General features: G+C 35.4%; 1 protein-coding gene across 1 annotated transcript in view; it reads left to right on the plus strand.

Moving 5' to 3' along the window:
• Positions 1 to 19,467, plus strand: part of SAR1B (secretion associated Ras related GTPase 1B) — a 30,724-nt gene extending 11,257 nt beyond the window's left edge. Inside the window, exons 2-7 of the mRNA XM_043980464.1 lie at positions 1,461 to 1,536; positions 3,627 to 3,746; positions 6,182 to 6,247; positions 11,177 to 11,280; positions 12,334 to 12,465; positions 14,576 to 19,467. Coding sequence (XP_043836399.1) covers positions 1,479 to 1,536; positions 3,627 to 3,746; positions 6,182 to 6,247; positions 11,177 to 11,280; positions 12,334 to 12,465; positions 14,576 to 14,692 — 597 coding nt within the window. The 5' untranslated portion in view covers positions 1,461 to 1,478 and the 3' untranslated portion in view covers positions 14,693 to 19,467. The remainder of the gene's footprint in view (positions 1 to 1,460; positions 1,537 to 3,626; positions 3,747 to 6,181; positions 6,248 to 11,176; positions 11,281 to 12,333; positions 12,466 to 14,575) is intronic.
• The last annotated feature ends 1,168 nt before the right edge of the window (positions 19,468 to 20,635 follow it).

Here is a 20,635-nt window from a genome sequence, read left to right on the forward strand (position 1 = left end):
CTCAGTAGACCTACATATAGTCCATCCACTCAAAGCCTTTCCAGCTTGGTAGAACCTTTCAGAGCTTGAATTCTGCTGGCATAGATTTTGAAACCTCTACTTCCATAAAACAATGAGGAATGCTGGAAGGACTGTGTGTCTTTGTGTGTGTGTATACATATGCATAGTTACCTCTAATCATATCCATAGATCACATACTTGTGTGTTGCTGAAAATTCATTGCTATAGACACCCCTTTTGAGTAAGCATATTATTAATTTATCAATATTCTACCAGTAAGGATTGCCCAGTCTCCCTAAACTTCTCATGGTCTCAAACCGAGGGGTAGAAAAAGCAGGGGAAAAGCTTTGGCATGCCAGTGAGTGGGAGCAAGAGAAAAGCCCTGAAAGACCCATGTTGTCTCCCAGAGAGACAGCATGTGGTCTCAAGGAGATCCAAGAAAGCTAGTGAGAAGAATAGAGACCGTGTGGTCCCAGAGAGCCAAGAGAAGCTAACATGGCTACCTCCAGGTTTTTTTTTTTAATCCCTTTTGATAGGGATTAGCACGATTCAATGCCATTGGTTGATGCAACTTGAAGGTGGTCTACATTAAAATGAACTCTTTGGATGACATCAGGGAAAAGAATGCAAAAGACCCTTCACTCCTGTTGCACAAGGTTAAGTCTATTATAGATCCTTCAACCATCTAGATAAAGGAATGTAATCCGAATCTATCTCCATTCCTTTTGTTCACTTGGGTTTGTCCCAGATGAGATTTGATGATCTCTCTCTCTCTCTCTCTCTCTCTCTCTCTCTCTCTCTCTCTCTCTCTCTCTCTCTCTTTCTCACTCTCTCTGGGGGGCAGGGCAGTGAGGGTTAAGTGATTTGCCCAGGGTCACACAACTAGTAAATGTCAAGTATCTGAGGCCGGATATGAACTCAGGTCTTTCTGAATCCAGGGCCGTTGTTATATCCACTGTGACACCTAGCTGCCCCCTTGATGAAGTCTCTCAAGGAGAACTCAACTTTGGGGGGGGCAGTGGGGGAGAAAGGACTGAGAAAGGGATCTGGGTCCCTCCAGAAATCCATTATTAATAATTATTTTCTCACACCTATATAATGTCTCATGTATGTGACAACCATTGTTTAGATTTATCTATATACATACAGAATTATTGGAAAATGTTTATAGCTATTTTTATGGTAATTTAGGTTTGGTGTTACTGTCATTTATTTACTCAGTCAAATCATATACTGAATTCCTCTGCAGACTATTTTGAGGTAGTCTGACCCTCCCTCGAATGCTCAACTAAGGTATGTATATTTGCAGCAGTGATTTGTAAATAACTCAGTCACTCTCCACTGGTGTAGATTTTAGGATTATCCTCAGTCTGTTTTACATGAAGTAGTATAACTGTGATGGTGTTTAAAAATACATATATTGATATTACATACTTCAAAACTCAGCATTTATTTTTCAGACCCTTTAAAATCTGGATATGTCCTTCATATTTGACTGGATTTACAGTGGTTTCAGCAGTGTACTACAGTTTTTAGGTAATGTTGACCTCTTAGTTGCTATTATTATTTACCTTTTTCTGATCTCTGTTGATGAAAGTTAACCAATACATAAGTGCTTACTTTTATAGTGTGTCTTAGTTATGAAAATATGAATTGTTGAATAAGACTTGCTTATTTAGTGGGTTAATCAGTGACACTTCCTTTGCTTTAGTGATGCCAGTATACTTGGCATTCCCAGTTACCTCCTTCCCTTTTCTCACACTATTCCCATGATTGTTTTTCAAAACATAGCTTTTCTAAGTTTTCTGAAGTATAAATTCTATTCTTGCTCCTACTTTATTGACTATATTAATGCAGATCATTAGTGCTGAGGACAAATTTGAGGTTTGGAGTAGAAAGAAAGGACCTTAGGCTTATCAGAGAACACACAGTGAATGGGTTAGTGGCAGATCAGGGACTAGATCCAAGTTTTCTGACTTCTATTCCAACTGTACCATTCTCCCTCTCTCTGCCTTAGCAGTTATGATTTTTTTGCCATTTGGTTTTGTACTGCTATCTTACATTCTATAATATATAATAAGACAAAGACAAAATTATATAATGCCTTGATCCCCTAAACCTGGAGAATATAAGTCTTGGTTCTGCCCTCAAAGTCTAATACTACTCTTCTACATGATAATCCTTTAAAAACTTGAAAATAGGTATTGTTTCCTTCCGGAGTCTTCTCTACACCAGGCTCCACATACCCAGTTCCTTCAACCAAACTGCATATGAACTAAGTCCCTACATCAAAAACATATCTCATCTCTGTATGTTCTCCGGTTTATTGATATCATTCATAAACTGAGGCTTCTAGGACTGAACACAGTCCATCTTTTTATGAGGCAGATAGCCGGGGATTTTAACTTGAAGCCTTTAATAATATCAGTAACAACAACAATAATAATAGTTAACCTTGATATAGCACTTTAGTGTTTGCAAAGCACTTTACGTATAGTGTCTCATTTGATTTTGATTCTCCAAACAACACTGTGTGAGGTAGGTGTTATTATGCCCATTTTATAGATAAGGAAACAGGCTCAGGTTAAAGTGACTTGCTGATGGTCATATAGCTAGTGAGTGTTTGAGGTAGGATTCAAACTTAGGTTTTCCTGACTCCAAGTCTAGTATACTAGCCATTACTAGCTGCCATTATCAAAAATTTGCTGGTTTGAAGGTAACTAGGTGAATTCTTGGACACAGTCCCACTTCCTAGAAATATTCTATGAAACAAGACCTAGAAATTGCAAAATTTTGCATGAACTTATTCATGTTTGGTGAATAGGTGATTCAAGACTGTAATTAATTGCTCAGTACTCTAGAATGTTCACATACCTGATTATAGGAATTATGTAGTGATCAACCATAAATTATTGAATTTTATTTTCTACTCTTTTCACATTTAGCTGAAACTTCTCAAATTAATAGCTTAATTTTTGATTTCATAATTATATGTAGTCTCATAATGAAAGACTTGATCTTCTCAGGAGAATTTGACACTGCACTTCCTGAACTTTTTTCTTAAAAATCTCAGCCCAACTTTGATTGTACTAATCATATATTAGTATGATAAAGCCTCATTCCCCGCCCCCCCCCCCCCCCCCCCCCCCCGTTGCTTTTCTTTTTTACATACAAAATAGGGAATAGATTTGTGTGTCTGGGTTTTGTTTTTTTGTTTTGTTTTGGTTTTGTGGGGCAATGAGGGTTAAGTGACTTGCCCAGGGTCACACAGCTAGTAAGTGTAAAGTGTCTGAGGCTGGATTTGAACTCAGGTCCTCCTGAATCCAGGGCCGGTGCTTTATCCATTTCGCCATCTAACTGCCCCTGTGTCTGGGTTTTAAAATATTGTTATTCTAAAATTGGGAATAGATTTAGTAACGAAAGATTATCTTGGAAATCACAAATGTATAAGGAGGTGTGGAACTATCTTTTCTGCTTTTTTGAATGTGTTTATTGAACAGAAAAATAAGTTAATTATTTTAGCTAGCTAAAAACTGTTGATAGCTATAAATAAAAGAAGAGAAAGTTGACTCATAGATGCATATATGGACTTAATATCACTTTTGTCAATTGTAATTTTTCTGCAGGACTGTACAAGAAATCTGGTAAATTAGTATTTCTTGGATTGGACAATGCTGGAAAAACAACACTACTACATATGTTAAAAGATGACAGACTTGGACAACATGTACCTACATTACATCCCAGTAAGTAAAGGTCCTTTATTACCTGGCATTTTAGAAATTACATGGTTCAGTTCTGATCACACTCTTATAACTTACCATATGATAAATATGTTGAGCCTGCTCATAGGGAGTTTGGCATGATTTTGATGGAACAGAAATCCATTCTGTCAGTTAATGCCACTCTGCAACTAAAATAATTAATTAAGGGTTTCTGCCTGCTGTGTTCTTAAGTCTTCTAAGAGGTCATAATAGTAGTTATTATCCAGGGTCCAAGTGGTATATTGGACTAATGAACTAAACCATAGAATACAGTAGCTGGATGATTGGAGTAATATCGTTAGTTATTAAGCCATCATGAATTATTAACCAGGGGACAGCTAGGTGGCGCAGTGGATAAAGCACCAGCCCTGGATTCAGGAAGACCTGAGTTCAAATCCAGCCTCAGACACCTGACACTAGCTGTGTGACCCTGGGCAAGTCACTTAACCCCCATTGTCCCACCAAAAAAAAAAGAATTATTGATCAGTGCCATTTTCTTCACTATCACAATCATAATAATGTTTGGGTCAGAAGAGTATTCAGACAAGTAGGTATTAAATGTGATGATGAGGCAGTATCAAATAGTGGATGTAGTGCTGGACTTGGAGTTAGGAAGACCTGGCTTCAGATCTAATGTGACTCATGGTACATCACAATCTCCCTTGTCTGTAAAATGGAGACAATATACATGTGGTTCTTACTTAAAAGGGCTGTTGAGGATCACATGAAATAGTGTATGTAAAATACATTTTCTTTCAAGCCTTAAATTACCTTTAATGTAAATGCCAATTATTGTTATATAATTTTTAAACATTTTAAAAATAAGTAAATTTACAATGCTACCTGTTTTGAATAGCTGAACTCTTTCATTTATATAGTGTTTTATAGCTTGCAAAATAATTTTATATATTCTATTTCATTTATCCTGACAATAAATTTGTGCCCAAATTAGTAGGGCAAGTATTATTTTTCCCCATTTTATATATGAAAAAACTAATAGGCAGATAGGTGAGGTGACTTTCCTGAGGTCATATAGTTGGTAAGTATCAAAGGCTATCTGTGACTCAGGCCCAAATCTCCAGATAAAAAGTCCAAGCCCTTTCCTCTAATTTGGAGATCAATCAGTACATACATATATAAGGTCATGAGACTTACTTCAGAATATAAAGTAACCTTCAGTGATGACATCACTCAAAACAGAATCTAACAGACAGATGCTCTATGACCTGGTGTCTTTAGCAAAGGGCACCAAAAAGAATGGTGCATAGTTCAAAGATATATTGTGCCACACAATCATTGTATGACCCCAAGTATATTGCTTTAGTCCCTTCAGCTTGAAACCTGGTTAAAATTGGAGCAGCCCCAATGACTACATCAGTGTCATTGTTTAGTACATCTAAGCAATGTTCACACAACATTATAGAAGAGATTAGAGAAAAAACCTAAAATATTGATGTAAACTTTTTGCTGGCTAAGATTTTCCAAAATTGTCTTTCTTCAGAAGAACCAAAGAGTTCAGTCCTCTTCCTCTCCCCTCTACGTGCTGCATAAATTTTCATATGTGCTGTTCTGCCACTTTATAGCTCAGTTTTCACTGTTCTATGGAAGGAGTTGAGGATATAACAGAAAACCAGCTGATATGCCTCAAGGTGTCAGATGGTAGAGTATCCTCTCTACAAATCCAACAGGAAATATGAAACCTCATTGTTAACTTCTACAAGTGTTCTAGGGGCTTATAGGAAGTTGCAGTAGGTAGCAACACTATATGCTATCCTGGGCCAGGGACAAAATATAGTGGACATCTAATTTTTCTGCTAGAAAGTAGAAAACTTTAATAGTTAAAGCCCACTGTAAGCATAAACAGCCATTATTTTTTCCTTAGAGAATATCTCTTAACGCAGAGATTATAGAGCACATTTGTTTTCCTGGAATAATGTTGGTAAGGACTTTTTTAATAAGATCAGTAAAATACTGCTATTATAGGTCATCAATTGAGATTTGGAGAATAATTGTATTGTTAGTGGTAAACTTTGATGTGAAGCAATATTTGTCTTCCCTATATAAGATAGTAATCATTAGAGAAATAGATTATTTTATTGGTATCATTTAAGATAAGTTGAATAAGAAATTAGAAGATTAGGGTGATTTGTATCAGGAGGAAGAGAGGAGGAAAAAAATTAGGGAGAAATATGCTAAATCCACAAATGAACAATTTTCTGTCTATTCTCTATTCCAAAATGGAGTCCTGCTCTTGGCAAGGTGAAAGGATAAAAGCATGGTTAACTGAAAACAAAGTAGGTTTTTATTACTTTGTTTAGCTCTAAAATATTTAAGATTAATTTTTTTAACCATTAAGAAGTGGAGCAGGTCATAAATATGTGGTACAATATAATGTTTATAAAATATTTGTTCTTTAGCATCAGAAGAATTGACCATTGCTGGCATGACTTTTACCACTTTTGATCTTGGTGGGCATGCTCAAGGTAAGCCATCGTTATATTCTTATCACTTTGTCTTATTTTTAATGAACAGAAAGAGACCACTCACTTCCAGTACAATTTGACTCCTCATTCCATTCAAGCAAGTGGAAGAATCTGTTCTTATAATTAAAAATTTATTATCTCTCTCTCCTACCAGATCATGTTTTAAAAGCAAAAGTTATATGTACCCCTGACTAATGCAGAAATATGTTATTGTACATATATAACCTATATCAGATTACTTGCTGTCTTGGGGAGGGGAGAGGTAGGGGAAAAAAATTTGAAACTAGAAATCTTATAAAAACAAAAGTTGAAAACTATCTCTACATGTAACTGGAAAATAATAAAATACTTTCACAGTTAAAAAAAAAAGTTGGGGCAGCTAGGTAGCACAGTGGATAAAGCACTGGCCCTGGATTCAGGAGGACCTGAGTTCAAGTCCAGCCTCAGACACTTGACACTTACTAGCTGTGTGACGCTGGGAAAGTCACTTAACCCTAATTGCCCTACAAAAAAAAAAAGTTATATGTACCCCAAACATCTCCTTTCTTCAGTTTTTTGAGTTAGTGCTGAGTTGCTACTTGTTTGGAAGCAGCATAAATGGGATGTATTGTAGTTCTGAGTGATGGGTGCATACTTTAAAGTCAATGTGTAGTTTTTAAATATAAGTGGTAGTAATGGTACAATACTTCCATTTTTTAAGTATGTTATACAAAAATTGATTTTGTAAAATAAACTACATGAAATCAACTTCTATAGTATTTTGATTAGAAGGGATGGAAGGAGTTTGAGGCTTTAATAACATATTTAAGAAATGTCATAAGACTAATGTCAGAAATGAATGTTATTTTAATTGTGAGTGATGGAAAGAATTTCTCTGAGGCCCTAATAAAGTGTTTAATAAGTGGCATAAGACTAACACCAGAAAGAATGTAATTTTTGTCTGTTTTTCTAATTTGAAAGCTGAAAATAATTTGAAAAAAATTTCTTCTTTCTTTTTTTAGAAAGGCATTGAGATATCTTGAAAGTAAAATTTTAAAGTGATATGTCAATACATAATGGTCTTTAGACTTTTATTTTAACCTGTAAGTTTCTGCTACTTAACAAAAGTAGAAAATAGTAGTTATTGTAATTAATTATAGAGATTGATAGTCTGCTGAAATGAAAATCTTCTTCCCCTCCCATCTCTCCCTGTACCTTTATCCACACCTAGTTCAATACTACTGCTCCAAAGTCCCTTTTGTCCTAATACTCCCCTTTTATTGTGCTCCTTGGAACCCCTACTTTAATCCTGACAGAATTTCACCATTCTAGTGCTATTCTTAGATATAGGAAAAATTTGGTTTGAATCTCACTTCAATCAAGATAAGTTACTGTGTAAGCCTGGGTATTGTCTCTTAGGCTCAGTTTCTCATCTGTAAAATAGAGGTAATAATACTCTTAACATTTATTTACCTGTAAGAATTGTGAGGATTAGGTAAAATAATAAATGTAAAAGTGCTTTGCAAACCTAAAAGCACAGGAAAAATGTTCACTACTCCTGTTATTATCTTCTTGAATTTATGAAAGGTTGGCTCTCTCCAGGAGACATTATATCCCTGGCCATCATCTCCTTGCGGTTCTTGTTGCTTCTTTTTTCATCGACATTCCCCCATGCCACATTCTATCCCCAAACACTGGTCCAGGAGGAGGAATCAGCAGTCTTGTTGCCACTATCACTTCTAGATACTCTTTCTCTTGTCATTTCTCAACAACTATTAGGAAATCTGCTGGTCTTATGGTTACTTTTGTCTTTCTTAAGGAGTTCAATATCCAGTCTTTCTTCCTACCTCGATCTTGCCTTTCCACTTGAAGTCTTCATTATACATGTTGATAGCCCTCAAACACTCTGGTTTTCTTGTTCATTAAGCTCCTCAACTCCTCACTTGACTGTAGCCACCTGTTGGGATTGTTAAATCACTGTACTTGTTCCATCTTTGTAATCTCTATGAAAATCCCTTTTCATTTCCTGTTCTTCTGTCTCTTCCTTTGTCTTATTTCTCCTAAACCTATTCTTTGTCTTTACTGATATCTCTACCTCCTCTACTTTTACCCTTTCTCCCTGGTTAAACCTATAAACATTTCAGCTATTTTTCATCCTTAAATCTCTTGCCTTCTTTGGTGGTGCAGTGAATTCAGGAAAACATGAATTCAAATCTGACTTCAGACACCTATTAGCTATGTGATGCTGGGCATGTTATGTAACCTTTGTCTGCTTCGGTTTCCTCAAATGTCAAATGGGGATAGTAATCGCACCTACCTCATGGAGGGGTTGTTGTGAGGATCAAATGAGATGATATTTATAATGCACTTAGTACAGTGCCTGGCATATAGTGGGCTCTTAATACATACTTGTTCCCTTCCTCTTGGCTCATCTCTACATCTCTTTTCCTCTCTAGCTCTACCTCTCTTCTTGCTCCTGTGCTGTTGAACACAAATGGAGAAAGTCTCACAGTACATTGTATTCTAAAAATTTATATTAGCTAATTTCAACTGAGACCTCCATGCTGCACACCAATTCTTTTATTCTTCCGGATCTGCCACACTCTACTAAGTGTTCTTGCAGACTTTTCCCTCTCTCTTCTTACTTCCTAAGACCTGGTAACCTCCTGTCTTAGTAACATTACCCCCTATTTAACTAAGAAAATCAAGACCATTTGTCCTGAGCTTCCTTACTGCCTGTTCTATACTTCAAAACCTTCCTATTCACTTTTTCTTTATTCTGGTATTTGAGGAAGAGATATCCCTTTTCCTTGACAAGTTGATTTCCTGCTTGTGCCCTTGATTTTATCCCCTCTTGTCTCTTCCCCCCCTTGTCTCTTCTAAGAGGTAGCTCATCATTTCACTCATCCCTCTCTTCTCCCCATCCTATCTACCGGCTCTTTCCTTACTACCTCTAAACATGCCTAGCTCTTCTCCAGCCTTAAAAAATCCAAACCTTCACTTGACTACATCAGTCAAAAAGAATCTATTTGCCCTATTATCCCTTCAACTTATCGTCACCTTCCTTTAATTGCCAAACTCCTAAAAGATTCCCCTACATTTACTGCCTCTGCTTCATCACCACCTACTCCAAAGCCTCTTGAAATCTGGCTATTTATCCCATAGTTTAGTCAGTAAGCATTTAGTAAGTGCCACATGCTCCTAAATACTGGGGATTCAAAGAAAGGTAAAAACAAATCCCTACCCTCAAGGAGCTCACATTCTCTGTTGAGATAGGCCACAATGTGTACAGTTAAATATGTACAAAGTAAAGGCAAAGTAATTGGGAGTGAGGAGGACATTAACAACTGAGAGATGAGGATAGGCTTCCTGTAGGAAGTGGCACCTGAGATATCTTATGAAAGAACATAATCATCTCTGAGGCAGAGATTAGGAGAAAGAGCATTCCAGTTTTGAGGAGCAGCCAATTCAAAGGCAGAAACGCTTAAGTAGAGTGTATGGGTACCAGCCAGGAGTCTACTTTAGCAGCAACATGTAATATACAAAGGAGAGTGTAAGATCAATTTGAAAAGATAGTTTAGAGAGAGATTATAAAGCTCTTTAAATGATAAGGCAGGGGGCAGCTAGGTGGCACAGTGGATAGAGCACTGGCCCTGGAGTCAGGAGTACCTGAGTTCAAATCCGGCCTCAGACACTTGACACTTACTAGCTGTGTGACCATGGGCAAGTCACTTAACCCCAATTGCTCACCAAAAAAAAAAAAAAATTAAAAAAAAAAAGATAAGGCAGAAAAATTTGTATTTTATACGAGAGCTACTAGGGAACCACCGAAGCTCAAGCCCCTGAGTGACAAGGTCAAACTTTTGTTTTGGGAATTTCACTTTGGTGGTTGGGGGGGGGTGTGTGTGTAGATTGGATAGGACAGAGACTTGAGGCAAAAAGATTAGTTAAGGTAGGAATGGAGAAGGAAAAGAGATAATACCAATTGGTCCCAATGCTAACTGGGGCCCTTCACCTCAGGCTGGCCTTTATAGTTTCCCATAATCTAGTTGCAGTTTCTCTTCCTGGCTTCATTTGCTCTTACTTCACTTGTATTCTGTCTTTCATCCCACCTGAACTACTTCCAGGAAGTTGACATTTTGCTTTTTTCTGTTTATTCATATAGGCTGCACCTGGTACTTGGCATCCATATTTTTCTCCATCTTTCAGAATCCCTCTTTTTTCTTTCAAAGCTCAGCTCAGATGCCACCTCTTCCATGAAGCTTTCATTCTTATTTCCACCCAGCCAGCCCCACTTGCTAATGTTCTCTCCCTCCTCAGATTACTTAAAAAAAAATCTATATATTGTATTTCCTAGTACAATATCAATTTCTTTAGAGCTAAGGGCTGCTTTGTTTTCATCTTTTTATTTTTAGTATCTAGTGCCTTAATTAGGTGTTTAATAAAGGTTTATTAAGTTGAATGAAGAAGACTATCTTTCCTTGGTTTCTTCCATAAAATTTTTCACCATCAGAGATGAACTGGTGAGTGAACATGTTAAGCTCTTTAAATTCTTTTTTTTTTCTCTTTAAATTCTTTAGAGAGGTTTTCCTTCTATGAGTTCAAATTGTTTTCCATGTGGATGGTCTCTTATCTTTTAAAACATATTTAAAGTAATTATTAGCAAAAAATTAGGCCCACTTTACAAGTGGAGAAACTGAGATAGAGAAACAAGGAAGTTAAGACTTGCCAATGATCTTGGATAGAACTAGTGTTTAAATGAATGTTTCCTGAATCCTCAGTGTTTTATGGCTTAGACCATGCAATCATATTTATAATTTTTTATATGTAGTAACCATATATAATAGTAACTAGGTGACATTTACCCTTAGGTGTATTTTTGCTTGAATTTTCCTACAATCACATTACAAATTTAGACATCCATGTCTAACTCCTAATTGTTTTCATTAGCTCGAAGAGTATGGAAAAACTATCTTCCTGCCATAAATGGTATTGTTTTTCTGGTGGACTGTGCAGACCACGAACGACTTTTAGAATCAAAAGAAGAACTCGATGTAAGTTTCTCGTCCAAACATAAATAACTAGGCAAAGCAAATAAGGAAATGGTTTATGGTTCATGTGTTAGCATACATAGTTTTCTGCTACTCAGGGATGAGACCACTTAACAATTCATGTAAGCAAGGGACTATTTTTCTCCTACTCCTAATAGCAAGGGAGAGATCATTATTGGTAGTTGGCCATGATACTTTTACTTCTGAAGATGAACTCTTATGTATGTATCATCCTCAGGATTCAAAGAACTGGCCATTTCATGCAGAATTAAATCATTTTGTTGTTTCTTGAGAAGATGGGCTCGAGTTTGAAGAAGTATCACTTACTTCCATTATTTTAAATTCCTAAGAGGAAAGAATCAAGGACATTTCTGGTTCAATGTCACAGATGGCTATGATGTCTCAGGGTGTATACCTCCTCAATTCATGCAGCTTACTGAGGTAGTTCTAGGCCTGGGGTGTTCTGACTTAGTAATGAAATACAGATTTATGGTTTATTAGGCCTTTGCACATGGAAAAGGTCAGGTAGGATAGTTTCGATGCAAGGTCACCTATATGACTACATGATTATGATAGGTATAATTATTTCTGCCTTGCATATTTTTGCAGAATTATTGTGAGAATCAAATGGGTTAACTTATACAAAGGCCTTTGCAAACTATTAGTGCACTATGTATACGTTAAACTATTGGTTGCCACTGTCTAACCTAAGAAAATCACTTCCACTCTGTACTCCATTTTCCCCACCTGTAAAATGAAGGGATTAAACTAGCTGTACCCTAAGTTTCTTTCCATTTCCAACATTATGACTAAATATAGTAGTTTTGGGGAGGCAGAATAAGGTTGAGAAGAGACCAGATGGATGATACAGAAGGAGAAGGTTCAATGAAAAGACATTGAAAGAGGAAATTCTTTTCACAGAATCTTTGTTAACTAAGATATGGGCATGGTTGACTAAATAAAGATGACTGTATTGCCTTTTAATGTAGGGGCTTAGTTACTTCAGTATCCTAGTAAATTACCCTATCACAACATGAACTTCCCATTTCTTTGCAGTCTCTTATGACAGATGAAACAATAGCTAATGTGCCTATCCTAATTCTTGGAAATAAGATTGACAGACCTGAAGCCATTAGTGAAGAGCGGTTGCGAGAGATGTTTGGTCTGTATGGTCAAACAACTGGAAAGGTAATTATTTTTTTCTCATATCAACTTAGAGTTTTCTAATTCTCTTCTGTATAAATATTGACTTAATTAATATTGTCCAACTGCACAGTCATATAGTTGTTTCTTAACTCACTAAAGACCTTCCACCTCTGGTAATTCAATTCAATAGTTATTTATTAAACAGACAATAACATTTTAATAGTCCCTGTTCTCATGAATCTTATGTTTTAGTGGGCCTAGACTTTTAGTTTATATTCTGCCACCAAAGAAGGTCTTTAGATCATATTTCTATGTTTCACTTTTTATAAGTAAAATTCAGAATAAATGAAACTTAAATGAAAATAATCTCCATGAAATCTGATAATTTGGGCTATGTTCTTACAACCTTAATTTTTAAGTATGTTTTGAGATGTTTCTGGTATTATCAGTGTACATTACTGGGTTCATTACCATTAAGAAAAATTCAGGGGCAGCTAGGTGGCGCAGTGGATAGAGTACCGGCCCTGGAGTCAGGAGTACCTGAGTTCAAATCCGGCCTCAGACACTTAACACTTACTAGCTGTGTGACCCTGGGCAAGTCACTTAACCCCAATTGCCTCACTTAAAAAAAAAAAGAAAGAAAAATTCAATACTTGGAAGACTTAATGGAAGGAAGCCCCCTTTTCCACTGAGTTATTAATAAAGTTTCTTTATGTGTGAAGTTCCTCAGGGTAAAGAGCTACTGTAACATTAACATATGTATTATGTTAAATACCATAGATTTCAATTCCTTTAATCCAAGCAATTTAGTTTTAAAAATAGTTATTTACCCTATTATAGTCAAGATATTATATGCTAGGTGCTATAGAGAAAGATAACAAACACCCAATAGAGCCCCTGCTTTCAAGAAACTTAGTAGTTTAGTAAGAAAGATAAAGACATGTAAAAAAACCCTTATATATGTTACAGTATTTAGGTATATATCAGAGTGCATGCAAAAGGGTGTCAGAGGGAGAGATTTTCTAAACTGGGGCTGGGAGGGAGTGAAATTAGAGGGAGAAGGGTAGAGAATTAAGGAAACCATTATATATTGCCACCAATCTGTAATGTATTTTTTTCAGTAATGTAATTAAATGCTTTTTAATGTAATTAAATGTATTTTAATGTAATCTTTTAAAAAATGTAATCTGTTTTTGCTAAGAGCAATGAGATTTCTTACAGTTTTTATAAAGTATTCTCAACTCAAGACAAATCGTTTATTAAGGGCTTACATGTCAGGCAGTATACCAAGCACTGAGAATACAAATGCAAGCAGAAAGCAAGACAGTCCTTACTCTCAAGGAGCTTATATTCGAATGGAGAAGATAACACATAAAAGGAAGCTCAGAAGGGAGGGGGTATGTGGGAATGAAAGTACCCAGGAGGGGAGCACTATGGAGAAAAGCCTTGGATCTAGTTAGTAGCCTGGAGAGGAATGAAGACATGGTTGGCCCAGGTGGCCATAAAATGGATGTTCTGGGAACAACCAGTCTATTGGAGGGAGAATATTTCCAGTATGAGAAATCCAGGGTGAAGAGGCTTCTTTGCCATTGTAAAGAAAATCTGAGAACTTTCAGGTGTGCAGTAATGTAATGTTATTCTTAGAATGCCAGTAAGTCCAGTTCTAGTGACTTTATTTGCTATACTTTTTATTTTATTCTATTTAATTTTAAATTAAGTTAATTTTTTTTAACAAAAATGTTTTCTCTCCCTTTCACCACCACTCCCTTGAAAAAGAAAAACAGAACCCTTATAACAAAAATGCAGAGACAAGCAAAACAAATTCCTGTATTGACCTTGTCCAAAAAAAGTCACTCTTCACCTTGACTCACCTCTCTGGAGGTGGGTTTTGGTATGATTTATTTTTAAAGAGTCATATTTTAAATTCTTGTATGAATTTTTCTGTCAGTTGGTTTCACTATGCCATAGGGGGCTGAAATGGAATGCCTACTTATATTTGAAAGGAATGTTATCCACATTTAGAAATGAAGGTGTGAGAAACCATTTTTTTTTGTTCTAATTTTTTTTAACGTATTAAGAATATTCACTTTGTTGTATAGTACCACTGTTTCGTCAAGATGATTTCAAACTAATGTTTATTTTTCTATTCTAGGGAAGTGTTTCAATGAAAGAATTAAATGCCAGACCTTTAGAAGTCTTCATGTGCAGTGTGCTGAAGAGACAGGGCTATGGTGAAGGCTTTCGTTGGGTGGCACAGTACATCGATTAATGCCAAATCCACATCTGTCTGTGTCTGAATATTAAGTCTGCTCAGCTGTTTGATCACTCAGCATATATAACTTGAATTCAATAGACTTTTGTTGGTTATAAAGGATAAGTTTTTTAGATCATTAATATTATATCAACTATTAATTGTGAGTGTGAGGATTGAAAACTGATTTCAGGCAAGTTTGTATATCACATTGTTAGCTTTCTAATCCTATAAAATAATTTATGTTCTTTTACAATTTATAATTTGACATTTGCACCCAGCACCATTTTTGGACAGAGTGACTTTCCAGTCCAGTATGTTTGAATGCACTTTTTAACAGCTAAAAACTACAGATATGTGAATGGTATTTAATGCTCATCATGTTAAATTTTTTATGTACTTTTTTGGAACTGGTTTTATAAATTTAGACTATATAACCACCTGTCTTTAAGGCACAATTAATAATTAGCTTATTAATTGCATGATGCCTTACAGTTTTTAATAATATTCTTATGCAACGTCATGCAATAAAACAAAATCTAATTTTTGGCATATTTGATGGGGAAATATTTCATTTTAATGTGTCTTAGTGAGGATGTTCTTGGAAAATATAAGTATGGGATATTTAATGGACAATAGGATATTGTTTTTTAGCATACTGATATTATAAATGTTTAAGTTCCAATGGGCTTTTGCATTCATCTAGGAGGACTATTGTGGCAGAATGCTTCTCTCACCACCTTCTTCTCTCTGAACTTTGTATAGTCTTCAGTCACTAGTGCCAAGAGAATACATTTTCAAGTAGTGAAAATTTTGGACTCTTTTTGGACTCCTGGTGGAAGATAACTTTCTTGGCTTATCACATGCTCGGTTCTTCGTTTAGTAGGCTTGTGGCTCTGTCACAATTGTTTGATTCTGAAATAGTTTTAACTGTGTTGGTGCTGATTTGAGGAACATGTCCTTATTGTAAGAAACAAGTCATTAATCTTTATATATGATGGGATCCCCAAATCAAATTAGAGGCATTCTCCTATGTGCAATTTTAGCTTGGTAGCCTTCTTGTTTTGCCTTAGTTAGGAGAGAAGCAGCTTGTTATTTAAGTTTTATCATCAAGACATTTTACTCAGTGTATTATTTTTGCTTCTTATTCTGTTTGTCATGGCATTGAAAGATGATTATTTCTTTCTATTGAAAAAACCGAGCACTTTTCTCGTCTTATTCTTGTTTTGGGCTCTTTTTTTGTTTATACACCCAGGTTTTCATCTGCATGTGTGATGTTTGTTATTATCTAGTCTCTGAACAAGCCTTAGTGATGATTACAAATTACATCTGGTAAGAACTTGGTAACTTGATCAAGATCTTTTTCTATTTTCTCACATTCCCTTCATTAGTACAGTAAGACACAAGAGTTGAATAGACAATGCTATAATATTCAAGAGAATTTTAAAGCATATGACTTTGTTCCTTATTATACAAAGGTCTTATTTACCAGAATTTATCTCTGGTATAATTGAAATTAAATGTTTTCTTAAACAAGCTTTTAATGGCATAATCCTGAGAGAACTCTTATAATTCGAAAGTAGATAATATGACCTTTATTCCCAATAAACATAAAACAGTGCTGCTAGTGAGATGTTTTACATTCTTACACTGTGGAATCTAAACTTTGTGGAATCATTTCTTACCTTGAAATTGGATTTTAGTCATTCAAATCTGCCAAGTTTCATATTCAGTTCCTTTCCAAGCAAAACTAAAAGGGCTGTTTCCTATAATAACTGATAACACATCAGTAATAGGCTACATTTCTAACTTGCTAGGACATTATACTAGATATTATTAAAGGAGGTGGCCTCTAAGGTGCTAACTGAATCTGAACAAGGCATCAGTGATTAAAAATTAACTCCCTTTTGCTGATGGCATTTCAGATACATTGAGGACATGTCTTTCTCCAATTCTTTTGATGTCAATGTAGTTTAAGTTTAAGAAGTTAATAACACACTGTAAATAGAAAAACAAGTTGTTTCTTTGTGTAAAATAGTCTATTCAAGACTTGGAGTGATCTTATTGTGGAGTTGACACTTGGTAGAAAAGAAGCAGACAGGTTCATTTTATAAAAAAGTATATATAAGCAATGTGAGCCTTTTGCCCTATGGTGGTGGTGGGGAATTCTTGTGATCTAAGCTTGTGGAAATGAAGCTGGACAAAGCAACAACAGCTGAAATTCTGTCTTCCTCCCAGGAAACATGTCTGTAAAGCCTTTTGCTAGCTGATCCATGAGGCAACTTTGAGAGGGACCCTCCAATAGCTACTTGTGTTGTTGTTTCCAAAACACATAAGCAAATTAAGGTATTAGAAAAGAGCAGAAGAATATGTATGAGTATACGTGTGACATTTGGGGATAAATATTAGTGTAGTGTACATGCAAATTTTATACTTCACACTGTACAGTGCTGGTTTAAAATGTGGTTGTAACACTCTCGTAATCCATATAAATTGAATGCAGACTAATCACGCAACATTCAGAAAATCTAAACTAATTTTGAAAAGTAATATGTATAAAAATTCAAGTCTAAAATCTGTACTTATAAAATGTTTCAGATTGACATTCTTAGCATAGCCTCTCATGTTTCATTGACTACTATTAAATTTATTTTGGGATTTAGGCTGCCTAGAGTGACAGACTCAGGTTCATATTTGAACTCACCTGCTTAATTTTTTTAGATGGAATAGATTCTAGGATATTAGAAATTTAGAGACACATTTCCCAAGGCATATGGAAGAATTTTCCCTTCCATCTAATCTCTTATTTAGTTTACTTGAAAACCAGTATTGTCTTATGTGTGCCAAAGAGTTTTTTTTAAAAAGTATACTTCTAAATATTACCTATGTAAATCTGAGTTTAAGGGTTATTTGCACACATGAAGGCACTGCCATTTATAAAATATGCCATTATAATTAAGAGTAGAACTTATATTCCTAGTTCTGAACTGGCTCACTTCACTGCAGGTTCCACAGGTAAATTTGCAGATGGGTGAATAAGGAGACAGTTGTAATAATAACTTCCTTAACTTCTGCAAAGTGATTTCACTGCTCATATTAAAAATTCAGCATTTTTGCAGGTTTCAGAATTAACCACCAATGAGACAGCTAGCAATATTTATAGAGCATTTTGACTAAAGAGTTTTAGGGTAAATGTTTACATTTTCTGAATTCTTGCTGTTTGACACATTATTGGTATGGCATTTCTTTCCTGTTAGTCACGGGATTAAATTGACATGGCTGTACTGTAAAGGAAGTGGACAAAAATGCATTTGGAAAGTATATTTGAAGGAAAAGAAAAAATTCACCTCTCACGTACTTTGTTTCCATTTTTATTAAGGATGTACTACTTTTACTAAGAATTTATTTTGCCCTTTTTTACTTCTGGAAGTTGTGGATATGTAAAAACTTAGGGTGAAATTTCAAATCAACTTCATGGTAGATAAAAAAGTCTTAAAGATAAGTATAAGTTGGCTGATAAAATAGTTAAAAAAAGATTAATGGGGCATTAAGTGTAACTTGGAGTAAAACAAAATTTGGTACTATAAGTTTGAATTAATGAGGCTTGACTATAAATCCAAGAGGTCAGGGAATTTTAAGCCATATACTATGCTGAATTCTCAAAGCCACATGTGTATGCGCCCAGTTGTTTCCATTAATGTCCTCTCTTTAGAAATGCAGATGGCTGCTTTTAAGACTAAAGCTCTTTGAAAAGGTAGTCATGTCATTCCTATGAAATGTTTAGGATTTTGCTAGAAATGTTAAAAAATATATATCCTTTCCTTTATCATCCACTCTTCCACACACCCCTGACACCTCTCTCCATACAAAAATGTGATGGAAAAAGTTAGGGTTTATACTAAGATACAGTGCTAACTGTGATGGTGTTTGAGTTCTAGACGTGCCCTTAGTTTCTGCTTATTTTTGCCCTCTTAAATTAGTACTTCTTTATTCTAAAATGTGATTGTGGTGACATTTTAATAGTACCATTTGAAATATCCTGACTATCACACAGTTATCTTGAAATTATTTGGGGTTTTGGCCAATCTTTCAAAAAACAAAAATAGAAGCAAGGCATTCTTATATCTCTTCAGAAGAACCACCTACCATATTGGGTTTTAGGGTAAAAATAGAAAGGTCTTTCAGGTGGTTTTCTCAAAATTTATTTCTATAAAAGGAATATTTAGATGGATAGACTTTTTTTCAGGCATATGTTTGAAATAAAAAATTTTTCTTTTAACATTTGTGGATAAGGCTCGGTAACATACTAACTTTGAATGTAAAAGCCACTTTAGAATGAACTTTTAATTTCTGCAATTTTACACCTGGTTACTGTGCTATAACAATTGTTAAACCAATACACACCAGGTCCATGTACAGGTGGCTGAGTTTGTTTTAAAGTTACTAGAAAGTATTTTTATTTAGAAATAGGAAGTTATCAGACACTTGGAGTGGGAAGCCAATGATTTGTTAATCACTAATCTCTTTTGCACTTTTGTATACCACTGCTTGCACTAGTATCTCAGTGTGGAATTTTAACACTATCATTTTGAAATGTGAATAAATGTTTTAAACATAATTTATATAAAGAACTAATTTGTTTACTTTTATGTATTTTGCAGAAGTGTAGCAAACAGATGGTCTAATGTTTTTGAACTTTGTTGTGTTATTTTGATTCTGTTCTGTTATCTCATTGCACACTATGAATTTGAGTGCCAGGAATAGCAAAATAAAACTCTAACCTGAACAATGAAGAATTCTAGTGTAGAGTTCCATTTCTCATTAGATTGTGTTAATTAACATTCTTTGTTAGAAGTGAATGGGGGGGGGGGGAGCTAGGTGGAGCAGTGGATAAAGCACCAGCCCCTGAGTCAGGAGAACCTGAGTTCAAATCCGGCCTCAGACACTTAACACTTACTAGCTGTGTGACCCTGGGCAAGTCACTTAACCCCAATTGCCCTGCAACAAAACAAAACAAAAAAACAAAACAGAAGTGAATGGAGGGGCAGGTAGATGGTGAGGTGGATAAAGAACCAGCCCTGGATTCAGGAAGACCTGAGTTCAAATCTGGCCTCAGATCCTTGAAACTTAATAGCTGTGTGACCCTGGGCAAGTCACTTAACCCTCATTGCCCTACAAAATTAAAACAAAACAAAAAAAGAAGTGAATGGAAATTTCTTGGGCTTTGGAATCAGAAATATGAAGGAATGTCTTTTCTTAGCTAGTATCTCTTCAATTTGGCATTTAATCTGGTGCCTAGTGATACTTGCCTAAACACAAATTCCCAGTTTACTTTAAAAATCTCAGAGCATACAGTGGCTGAATCTATTCAGTGTTAAGTGGCAGTTGAAAAAGTAAGACAACCAGTTGGTTTTGTCTGTGTCATGCAAAACAGACATTGACTAATTTTCCTGCTTTGCTAACTGGACCATTCACTCAAAATAACCAAACTAATGATAGGTTGATGTACATTCCTTAAGTCATAGCTCAAGAGAAGTAGAAAATGAAGAAAAGCAAGTAGTTAATGCCAGCCTTATATATTTGCCCATATCTCTTTAACTTCGATTTTATCACTAGCACTCAGGATGACCCAATTATGGATCTTTTGTGGTGTGGGGTTTTCGTCTTTGTTTTTGTTTTTGGTAATTGACACTTTTGCTGGAGATCAGTGAAAACAGATGAACCTAGGGTAGTCAGGCAGTATTACTTATGTTAGTTCCTTAAAATTGAAAGGTTCTGGGTTCTTAACTTGTTCTCCTAAAAATAATTATTGAGTTGGAACTAGGGTTTTTGTTTTGTTGTTTAAGTGTAATGTCCAAGTAGTAGGCACACTGAAATAACAAGAGCCAGCATTAGGCTTATTTAAAACATTTTATCTAGCTAGTTCCCAACTAGATAATTGTATCACTCAAAGGTGAACTA

Source organism: Dromiciops gliroides, chromosome 2, assembly GCF_019393635.1.
Source record: "Dromiciops gliroides isolate mDroGli1 chromosome 2, mDroGli1.pri, whole genome shotgun sequence".
Classification (NCBI taxonomy): domain Eukaryota; kingdom Metazoa; phylum Chordata; class Mammalia; order Microbiotheria; family Microbiotheriidae; genus Dromiciops; species Dromiciops gliroides.